The 11,601-nt window shown below is 44.2% G+C and overlaps 1 protein-coding gene across 1 annotated transcript in view; it reads left to right on the top strand.

Moving 5' to 3' along the window:
• Positions 1-7,040, top strand: part of LOC133657546 (T cell receptor alpha chain MC.7.G5-like) — a 30,588-nt gene extending 23,548 nt beyond the window's left edge. The window contains exons 3-6 of the mRNA XM_062059003.1: positions 455-511; positions 6,196-6,396; positions 6,485-6,526; positions 6,595-7,040. Of these exons, the coding sequence (XP_061914987.1) occupies positions 455-511; positions 6,196-6,396; positions 6,485-6,526; positions 6,595-6,707 (413 nt within the window). The 3' untranslated portion in view covers positions 6,708-7,040. The remainder of the gene's footprint in view (positions 1-454; positions 512-6,195; positions 6,397-6,484; positions 6,527-6,594) is intronic.
• Positions 7,041-11,601: the final 4,561 nt, after the last annotated feature.

Raw genomic sequence — 11,601 nt, forward strand, 5'->3', positions numbered from 1 at the left:
CACAAAGTCTGCCATAGTTAGTAATAGTTGTATTTTGTTGAAGAAAATAGCGAACCTTGTGATGCTTGTTGTGAAATCAATGCATAACGACTGAAAATTACCAAAATACATAAATATTACATATTGTTATGAATGCGCCTGTTACCACATTACAGACATACTTACAGCATACAGCAAACATTGATGGATGTTTTTAGAGCGCTTTATAGGCAGAATAGATTGAATCCCCATTATCTGCATTGTTAGCCGTCAACTATGAGCCGTATATTACAAATTAGAATGCATAAAAGAGACAAAAAAAAAAGTGTTCTTGTCTGACATAGGAATTGTGAATGATGTGGTTGTGAATTCCAAAAAAGTGCAGTTCCCCTTTAAAAAAACGAATGTCACATACGTGTATGTGGTTGGAGGTCAGTGTGAGGTTTTTGTCACAGTGTATGTTGTTGTGCAAATGCTGCTGTAGGCTACAAGATCATCTTCGGCAGTGGAACCCGCTTGACGGTTGAAAGCCGTAAGTTCAACTGAACTGCTTTCTACTCTTACTTAAATGCCTTGTTGCACTCGTTTTCCTTCCATCTTTCTCTCACATTTGTCTCGTTTTGAATGATATCGAACTAGCAACTTTACATACTAAGGCTAATCTTTACACACAGAACCATGCTGAAATGACATTTGTGTGTGTGTGAGGATGGTTCTTGTTGAGGTCACAATCAGTGTGTGTCTGTAGCCAACAGATTATCTTTTGGAAGTGGAACCAGACTGACAGTGGAAGTTCGTAAGTTTGATTTTTATGCTAGAACGTGATCCCAAAACTGGGGTCACTCAATAAAAACATTATGAAACTTTTTTTTTTCTAAAATTCAATTTAATGAAAGAAAACCATAAAGATTGTAAATGGAGTAATAGTCCACTAAAATGGACACACAGAACCAAAGTGACAATAGAAGCTAATGAGAAGAGACATGTCAGTTTTTATGAGGTTCTTGTTGAGGTCACAACCACTCAGTGTGTGTTTGGAAGTGAACAGTTTTATTTTTAGAAGTGGAACCAGACTGACAGTAGAGGGCCGTAAGTTCTACTTTCATGCAAGACAGTAAACTAGAACCCAAAGTGTCAGCAAATTAGTTTCTTTGTACGTGTAAAATCGTTAATGATTTTAATATTCTGTAAACAGGACATTCAGAACCTGACCGAGCAAAGTCATGCAGATGATATTTATGTGTGCTACTCATGAGGTTTTTGTTGAGGTCACAATCAGCGCGTGTCTGGTTTCAACAAATGAGTTTTTGGAAGTGGAACCTGACTGACAGTGGAAGTCCGTAAGTTCTACTTTCATTCAAGACTGTAAAGTAGAACCCAAATTGTCAGCAAATTAGTTTCTTTACAAAGTGTAAAACTGTTAATGAGTTTAATATTCTGTAAACAGGTCATTCAGAACCTGACCGAGCAAAGAACCGGAATCACAAGTCATTCAGATTATATTTATGTGTGCTAGAACTCGGATGTTCTCAAGAGGTTTTTGTTGAGGTCACAATCAGCGTGTGTCTGGATTCAACAGAGTAGTTTTTGGAAGTGGAACCAGACTGACAGTGGAAGTTCGTAAGTTTCATTTTTATGCTAGAACGTGATCCCAAAACTGGGGTCACTCAATAAAAACATTATGAAACTTTTTTTTTTTCTAAAATTCAATTTAATGAAAGAAAACCATAAAGATTGTAAATGGAGTAACAGTCCACTAAACTGGACACACAGAACCAAAGTGACAATAGAAGCTAATGAGAAGAGACATGCCGTTTTTATGAGGTTCTCGTTGAGGTCACAATCAGTGTGTGTCTGGAAGTGGGAATTTTCTTTTTAGAAGTGGAACCAGACTGACAGTAGAGAACCGTAAGTTCTACTTTCATGCAAGACTGTAAAGTAGAACCCAAACTGTCAGCAAATTAGTTTCCTTACAAAGTGTAAAATTGTTAATGAGTTTAAAATTCTGTAAACAGGACATTTAGAACCTGACCGAGCAAAGAACCGGAATCACAAGTCATGCAGATGATATTTATGTGTGCTAGAACTCGGATGTTCTCATGAGGTTTTTGTTGAGGTCACAATCAGCGTGTGTCTGGAGTCAACAAATTAGTTTTTGGAAGTGGAACCAGACTGACAGTGGAAGTCCGTAAGTTGTACTTTCATGCAAGACTGTAAAGTAGAACCCGAAGTGTCAGCAAATTAGATTCTTTACAAAGTGTTAATGAGTTTAATATTCTGTAAACAGGACATTCAGAACCTGACCGAGCAAAGAACCGGAATCGCAAGTCATGCAGATGATATTTATGTGTGCTAGAACTCGGATGTTCTCATGAGGTTTTTGTTGAGGTCACAGTCAGCGTGTGTCTGGTTTCAAGAAATTAGTTTTTGGAAGTGGAACCAGATTGACAGTGGAAGTCCGTAAGTTTGACTTTCATGCAAGACTGTGAAGTAGAACCCAAAATGTCAGCAAATTGGTTTCTTTACAAAGTGTAAAATCGTTAATGAGTTTAATGTTCTGTCAACAGGACATTCAGAACCTGACCGAGCAGAGAACCGGAATCACAAGTCAGGCAAATGATATTTATGTGTGCTAGAACTCGGATGTTCTCATGAGGTTTTTGTTGAGGTCACAATCAGCGTGTGTCTGGACTCAACAAATTAGTTTTTGGAAGTGGAACCAGACTGATAGTGGAAGTCCGTAAGTTTGACTTTCATGCAAGACTGTGAAGTAGAACCCAAAGTGTCCGCAAATTAGTTTCTTTGTACGTGTAAAATCGTTAATGAGTTTAAAATTCTGTAAACAGGACATTTCGAACCTGACCGAGCAAAAAAACGGAATCACAAGTCATGCAGATGATATTTAGGTGTGCTAGAACTCGGATGTTCTCATGAGGTTTTTGTTGAGGTCACAATCAGCGTGTGTCTGGACTCAACAAATTAGTTTTTGGAAGTGGAACCAGACTGATAGTGGAAGTCCGTAAGTTTGACTTTCATGCAAGACTGTGAAGTAGAACCCAAAGTGTCAGCAAATTAGTTTCTTTACAAAGTGTTAATGAGTTTAATATTCTGTAAACAGGACATTTAGAACCTGACCGAGCAAAGAACCGGAATCACAAGTCATGCAGATGATATTTAGGTGTGCTAGAACTCGGATGTTCTCATGAGGTTTTTGTTGAGGTAACAATCAGTGTGTGTCTGGTTTCAACAAATTAGTTTTTGGAAGTGGAACCAGATTGACAGTGGAAGTCCGTAAGTTTGACTTTCATGCAAGACTGTGAAGTAGAACCCAAAGTGTCAGCAAATTGGTTTCTTTACAAAGTGTAAAATCGTTAATGAGTTTAATGTTCTGTCAACAGGACATTCAGAACCTGACCGAGCAGAGAACTGGAATCACAAGTCAGGCAAATGATATTTATGTGTGCTAGAACTCGGATGTTCTCATGAGGTTTTTGTTGAGGTCACAATCAGCGTGTGTCTGGACTCAACAAATTAGTTTTTGGAAGTGGAACCAGACTGATAGTGGAAGTCCGTAAGTTTGACTTTCATGCAAGACTGTGAAGTAGAACCCAAAGTGTCCGCAAATTAGTTTCTTTGTACGTGTAAAATCGTTAATGAGTTTAAAATTCTGTAAACAGGACATTTCGAACCTGACCGAGCAAAAAAACGGAATCACAAGTCATGCAGATGATATTTAGGTGTGCTAGAACTCGGATGTTCTCATGAGGTTTTTGTTGAGGTCACAATCAGCGTGTGTCTGGACTCAACAAATTAGTTTTTGGAAGTGGAACCAGACTGACAGTGGAAGTCCGTAAGTTTGACTTTCATGCAAGACTGTAAAGTAGAACCCAAAGTGTCAGCAAATTAGTTTCTTTACAAAGTGTTAATGAGTTTTATATTCTGTAAACACGACATTTAGACCCTGACCGAGCAAAGAACCGGAATCACAAGTCATGCAGATGATATTTAGGTGTGCTAGAACTCGGATGTTCTCATGAGGTTTTTGTTGAGGTCACAATCAGCGTGTGTCTGGTTTCAACAAATTAGTTTTTGGAAGTGGAACCAGATTGACAGTGGAAGTCCGTAAGTTTGACTTTCATGCAAGACTGTGAAGTAGAACCCAAAGTGTCAGCAAATTGGTTTCTTTACAAAGTGTAAAATCGTTAATGAGTTTAATATTCTGTAAACAGGACATTCAGAACCTGACCGAGCAAAGAACCGGAATCACAAGTCATGCAGATGATATTTATGTGTGCTAGAACTCAGATGTTCTCATGAGGTTTTTGTTGAGGTCACCATCAGCGTGTGTCTGGACTCAACTAATTAGTTTTTGGAAGTGGAACCAGACTGATAGTGGAAGTCCGTAAGTTTGACTTTCATGCAAGACTGTGAAGTAGAACCCAAAATGTCAGCAAATTGGTTTCTTTACAAAGTGTAAAATCGTTAATGACTTAAAATTTTTGTAAACAGGACATTCAGAACCTGATCAAGCAAAGATCCGGAATCACAAGTCATGCAGATGATATTTATGTGTGCTAGAACTCAGATGTTCTCATGAGGTTTTTGTTGAGGTCACAGTCAGCGTGTGTCTGGACTCAACGAATTAGTTTTTGGAAGTGGAACCAGACTGACAGTGGAAGTCCGTAAGTTTGACTTCCATGCAAGACTGTAAAGTAGAACCCAAAGTGTCAGCAGATGAGTTTCTTTACAAAGTGTTAATGAGTTTAATATTCTGTAAACAGGACATTCAGAACCTGACCGAGCAAAGAACCGGAATCACAAGTCATGCAGATGATATTTATGTGTGCTAGAACTCAGATGTTCTCATGAGGTTTTTGTTGAGGTCACCATCAGCGTGTGTCTGGTTTCAACAAATTAGTTTTTGGAAGTGGAACCAGATTGACAGTGGAAGTCCGTAAGTTTGACTTTCATGCAATACTGTGAAGTAGAACCCAAAATGTCAGCAAATTGGTTTCTTTACAAAGTGTAAAATCGTTAATGACTTAAAATTTTTGTAAACAGGACATTCAGAACCTGATCAAGCAAAGAACCAGAATCACAAGTCAGGCAGATGATATTTATGTGTGCTGGAACTCAGATGTCCTCATGAGGTTTTTGTTGAGGTCACAATCAGCGTGTGTCTGGAGTCAACAAATTCGTTTTTGGAAGTAGAACAAGATTGACAGTGGAAGTCCGTAAGTTTGACTTTCATGCAAGACTGTAAAGTAGAACCCAAAGTGTCAGCAAATTAGTTTCTTTACAAAGTGTTAATGAGTTTAATATTCTGTAAACAGGAAATTCAGAACCTGACCGAGCAAAGAACCGGAATCACAAGTCATGCAGATGATATTTATGTGTGCTAGAACTCGGATGTTCTCATGAGGTTTTTGTTGAGGTCACAATCAGCGTGTGTCTGGAGTCAACAAATTAGTTTTTGGAAGTGGAACCAGACTGACAGTGGAAGTCCGTAAGTTTGACTTTCATGCGAGAACCTTAGCCCAAAACTGGGTTCAATTATTAAAGATATTGAAGAAAATATATATATATATTTAAAAATTGTAATTTAATGATTAGAGCCTTAATATTGTAATTAGAGTAATACTTCACTAAAGCTCATGAAAATAGACATGTGTAAGTTCTTATGAGATTCTTGTTGAGGTCACAATCAGTGTGAGTATGGACTCAACAGATTACTTTTTGGAAGTGGAACTAGGCAGAAAGTTGAAGTCCGTAAGTTTGACTTTCATGCTAAAATGTGATCGAAAACCCAAACTTATGTCAATCCGTAAAAATGCAAAAGTAAATTAAAAAGAATATTTATAATTATTAAAATGAGTAAATCATTGAAAAATGTCACTATAAACTCCTGGAACCAAAGTGAACATAAAAGGTGGTGAGAACAGACATGTACAGTAAGTCAAAGTGGTTCTCATGAGGTTCTTGCTGAGGTCACAATGATTATTTGTGTGGACTCAGCAAAATACTTTTTTGAAGCGTACTCAAGTTCTACTTTCATGCTGAACGTAAATGAGGACCCAAACTGGGAACACTTATTTCCCTTTTCTTAGCTCATTTTTGTGTCTTTCGTAAAATCGTCAAAGTGCATGAAGTAAACATGCACATTACCTTGGTTAACATCTTTGGTAATATTCTAAGTGTGTGCATATGTGTGTGCAGAGGAGGACTTGGCGCCATCTTTCTACAAAATGGAGGGCCAAGTGACAGCTTGCCTCGCCACCGGCTTCAGCCGGCACAACGCCACGGAGAAGGCAGGAAAAAAGGTGTTTGAGGGCTCGCATGCCGCGCGGATATCGGGCGAGCCGCTGTACAATCAGGTGGCGTTGCTCACGCCAGAGAAAGCCGACTTGTGCGACAAAGGTAGGCGAGGGGTGTGGTTTGGGCTGTTGGGCCGACGCCATGGAGTCGCCATCACCATGTGACGTTTGCTTCCGACGTTTGCTTCCAGGTGACAGCGGACCGGGGCGCTGCCAGGACGCTTTAGCGCCGGGTAAGTATTGAATGTGAAGGACACCAAAAGCCAACTCGGCGTGACTCAAATGTGTGTGTCGTTTGCAGATGAGAAGGTCAACCTGGTCTCCCTCACAGTCCTCGTTCTCCGTCTTATCTTCGCCAAGACGCTCGCCATCAACGGCGTCATGACGCTGCACCTGTGGCTCGCTGCGCCTTAATCGGCTGCCATGTGCTGCGACTCATCACCTTTCACTTCTGAACAGAGGCAGAGTCATGCTGTGTGTGTGTGTGTGTGTGTGTGTGTGTGTGTGTGTGTGTGTGTGTGTGTGTGTGTGTGTGTGTGTGTGTGTGTGTGTGTGTGTGTGTGTGTGTGTGTGTGTGTGTGTGTGTGTGTGTGTGTGTGTGTGTGTGTGTGTGTGTGTGTGTGTGTGTGTGTGTGTGTGTGTGTGTGTGTGTGTGTGTGTGTGTGTGTGTGTGTGTGTGTGTGTGTGTGTGTGTGTGTGTCAACTTGTGCTTATGATTCAAAGAGTTACAAAATGTCAATAAATCAATAAAAGTCAAATAATTGTCTTGTTTTTATTATTGTTGATTTGTTTAAATATTAATGAAGAAAAACAGGTCATAGCAACACTCATCAATACAATACATTTTACAACAACGTGATGATCAAGTAATGATGTGTGTGTGTGTGTGTGTGTGTGTGTGTGTGTGTGTGTGTGTGTGTGTGTGTGTGTGTGTGTGTGTGTGTGTGTGTGTGTGTGTGTGTGTGTGTGTGTGTGTGTGTGTGTGTGTGTGTGTGTGTGTGTGTGTGTGTGTGTGTGTGTGTGTGTGTGTGTGTGTGTGTGTGTGTGTGTGTGTGTGTGTGTGTGTGTGTGTGTGTGTGTGTGTGTGTGTGTGTGTGTGTGTGTGTGTGTGTGTGTGTGCGTGCGTGCGCACTGTTTGCAGCTGTGCCCTAAATGGGTAGCACCCAAAGAGCATCTTTGTCACTCTTTCCACAGGATGTGGTCGTCATGGCAACTGCGTCACAGACGTCAGCTGTGGTTGGAACAGGATGTGGGCGGGCCCATTGGAGGTCAGGTGCTTGAACATCTTCATGATTGTCTTTGCACCACATGACTTCTGCCGCTGTGACAGGAAGTGCACATTCCGCCCGCTCGCGACAGTGTTTATGTAGGGCGGCGGCATCCCAGGCAGGAAGTGCAGGTGTGCTTGCGGCGGCCACGCAGATGCTCCAATTAGGTTCATTAGGTCTTCTAAGGATTATGTCATTTTTATTCTTATAGGCAACCCAAAATGTTGAAAGAGCCATATTGGACCAAAAATACAAAAAAAAAATCTGTCTGGAGCCGCAAACAATTAAAAGCCTTATATCAGTGTTAAAATGAAGTCAACAGATGATGTAAGTGTCTATAGTAGCTATATTAGACTACTATCAAAACGACTATGTGTCGCAGGCTGATGCAAAACTTTGTTGACAGAAATGTTGAAATGTAATATTTATTCTACAAATTTTTACAACATTGGAAAAAATTACTATAACGGAGGCTTCTCAGGGTGAGATAACTCTTACTGGCTTAGAATGGCCAAAGTTATAGATGTGTGTGTCCAAGTTGAAAGAAACGGAAACTACACATAAAATGACCTCAAATATACCTCAAATACGAGGGATAATGATGCATTATGTCAGTGACGTGCAGTGAGGTTTGAGGTTGGGGAGGCACTGACCCACGAGTCAGATTTACAAACATACAGTATGATGCTAAGTCAGTGACTCACAAGTCAGATTTACAAACATACAGTATGATGCTAAGTCACTGACTCACAAGTCAGATTTACAAACATACAGTATGACGCTATGGCACCGGCTCAAAATCACAAAAACACAGTATGATGCTAGAATAAAACATTTCAACACACTTAGCACACAATTAACACAGCAACTGCAGAACAGACAACTTTTTGACTTAGGGTTAAAACTATTGGGCCGGGTTGTATATGTGTGTGTGTATATATATATATATAGGAGGGACGGCGTGGCGAAGTTGGTAGAGTGGCCGAGCCAGCAATCGGAGGGTTCCTGGTTCGATCCCCACCTTCCACCAACCTACTCACGTCCGTTGTGTCCTTGAGCAAGACACTTCACCCTTGCTCCTGATGGCTGCTGGTAGCGCCTTGCATGGCAGCTCCCGCCATCAGTGTGTGAATGTGTGTGTGAATGGGTGAATGTGGAAATACTGTCAAAAGTGCTTTGAGTACCTTGAAGGTAGAAAAGCGCTATATAAGTATAACCCATTTGTCATTTATATATATATAAATATATATATATATTTATATATATAGATATATATATATCCATCCATCCATCCATCTTCTTCCGCTTATCCGAGGTCGGGTCGCGGGGGCAGCAGCTTAAGCAGGGAAGCCCAGACTTCCCTCTCCCCAGCCACTTCGTCCAGCTCCTCCCGGGGGATCCCGAGGCGTTCCCAGGCCAGCCGGGAGACATAGTCTTCCCAACGTGTCCTGGGTCTTCCCCGTGGCCTCCTACTGGTCGGAGGTGCCCTAAACACCTCCCTAGGGAGGCGTTCGGGTGGCATCCTGACCAGATGCCTGAACCACCTCAACTGGCTCCTCTCGATGTGGAGGAGCAGCGGCTTTACTTTGAGCTCCCCCCGGATGGCAGAGCTTCTCACCCTATCTCTAAGGGAGAGCCCCGCCACCCGGCGGAGGAAACTCATTTCGGCCGCTTGTACCCGTGATCTTGTCCTTTCGGTCATAACCCAAAGCTCATGACCATAGGTGAGGATAGGACCGTAGATCGACCGGTAAATTGAGAGCTTTGCCTTCCGGCTCAGCTCCTTCTTCACCACAACGGATCGATACAGCGTCCGCATTACTGAAGACGCCGCACCGATCCGCCTGTCGATCTCACGATCCACTCTTCCCTCACTCGTGAACAAGACTCCGAGGTACTTGAACTCCTCCACTTGGGGCAGGGTCTCTTCCGCAACCCGGAGATGGCACTCCACCCTTTTCCGGGCGAGAACCATGGATTTGGACTTGGAGGTGCTGATTCTCATCCCAGTCGCTTTACACTCAGCTGCGAACCGATCCGGCGAGAGCTAAAGATCCTGGCCAGATGAAGCCATCAGGACCACATCATCTGCAAAAAGCAGAGACCTAATCCTGCAGCCACCAAACCAGATCCCCTCAACGCCTTGACTGCGCCTAGAAATTCTGTCCATAAAAGTTATGAACAGAATCGGTGACAAAGGGCAGCCTTGGCGGAGTCCAACCCTCACTGGAAACGTGTCCGACTTACTGCCGGCAATGCGGACCAAACTCTGGCACTGATCATACAGGGAGCGGACCGCCACAATCAGACAGTCCGATACCCCATACTCTCTGAGCACTCCCCACAGGACTTCCCGAGGGACACGGTCGAATGCCTTCTCCAAGTCCACAAAACACATGTAGACTGGTTGGGCAAACTCCCATGCACCCTCAAGGACCCTGCCGAGAGTATAGAGCTGGTCCACAGTTCCACGACCAGGACGAAAACCACACTGTTCCTCCTGAATCCGAGGTTCGACTATCCGGCGTAGCCTCCTCTCCAGCACACCTGAATAGACCTTACCGGGAAGGCTGAGGAGTGTGATCCCACGATAGTTAGAACACACCCTCCGGTTCCCCTTCTTAAAGAGAGGAACCACCACCCCGGTCTGCCAATCCAGAGGTACCGCCCCCGATGTCCACGCGATGCTGCAGAGTCTTGTCAACCAAGACAGCCCCACATCATCCAGAGCCTTAAGGATCTCATCCACCCCCGGGGCCTTGCCACCGAGGAGCTTTTTAACTACCTCAGCAACCTCAGCCACAGAAATAGGAGAGCCCACCACAGATTCCCCAGGCACTGCTTCCTCATAGGAAGACGTGTTGGTGGGATTGAGGAGGTCTTCGAAGTATTCCCTCCACCGATCCACAACATCCGCAGTCGAGGTCAGCAGAACACCATCCTCACCGTACACGGTGTTGATAATGCACTGCTTCCCCTTCCTGAGGAGGCGGATGGTGGTCCAGAATCACTTCGAAGCCGTCCGGAAGTCGTTTTCCATGGCTTCCCCGAACTCCTCCCATGTCTGAGTTTTTGCCTCCGCGACCGCCGAAGCCGCACACCGCTTGGCCTGTCGGTACCTGTCCGCTGCCTCAGGAGTCCTATGAGCCAAAAGAACCCGATAGGACTCCTTCTTCAGCTTGACGGCATCCCTCACCGCCAGTGTCCACCAACGGGTTCTAGGATTACCGCCACGACAGGCACCAATTACCTTGCGGCCACAGCTCCAATCAGCCGCCTCGACAATAGAGGTGCGGAACATGGTCCATTCGGACTCAATGTCCAGCACCTCCCTCGTGACATTTTCAAAGTTCTTCCGGAGGTGGGAATTGAAACTCTCTCTGACAGGAGACTCTGCCAGACGTTCCCAGTAAACCCTCACAATGCGTTTGGGCCTGCCAGGTCTGTCCGGCATCCTCCCCCACCATCGCAGCCAACTCACCACCAGGTGGTGATCGGTAGAAAGCTCCGCCCCTCTCTTCACCCGAGTGTCCAAAACATGAGGCCGCAAATCCGACGACACAACTACAAAGTCGATCATGGAACTGCGGCCTAGGGTGTCCTGGTGCCAAGTGCACATATGGACACGCTTATGTTTGAACATGGTGTTCGTTATGGACAATCTGTGACGGGCACAAAAGTCCAATAACAAAACACCGCTCGGGTTCAGATCCGGGCAGCCATTCTTCCCAATCACGCCTCTCCAGGTTTCACTGTCACTGCCAACATGAGCGTTGAAGTCCCCCAGTAGAACGAGGGAATCACCCGGGGGAGCACTCTCAAGTACTCCCTCGAGTGAATCCAAAAAGGGTGGGTACTCTGAGCTGCGGTTTGGCGCGTAAGCGCAAACCACAGTCAGGACCCGTTCCCCCACCCAAAGGCGGAGGGAAGCTACCCTCTCGTCCACCGGGTTGAACTCCAACATGCAGGCTCTGAGCCGGGGGGCAACAAGAATTGCCACCCCAGCCCGTCGCCTCTCACTGCCGGCAACGACAGAGTAG

The sequence above is a fragment of the Entelurus aequoreus genome, linkage group LG09 (genome assembly GCF_033978785.1).
Source record: "Entelurus aequoreus isolate RoL-2023_Sb linkage group LG09, RoL_Eaeq_v1.1, whole genome shotgun sequence".
Lineage (NCBI taxonomy): Eukaryota > Metazoa > Chordata > Actinopteri > Syngnathiformes > Syngnathidae > Entelurus > Entelurus aequoreus.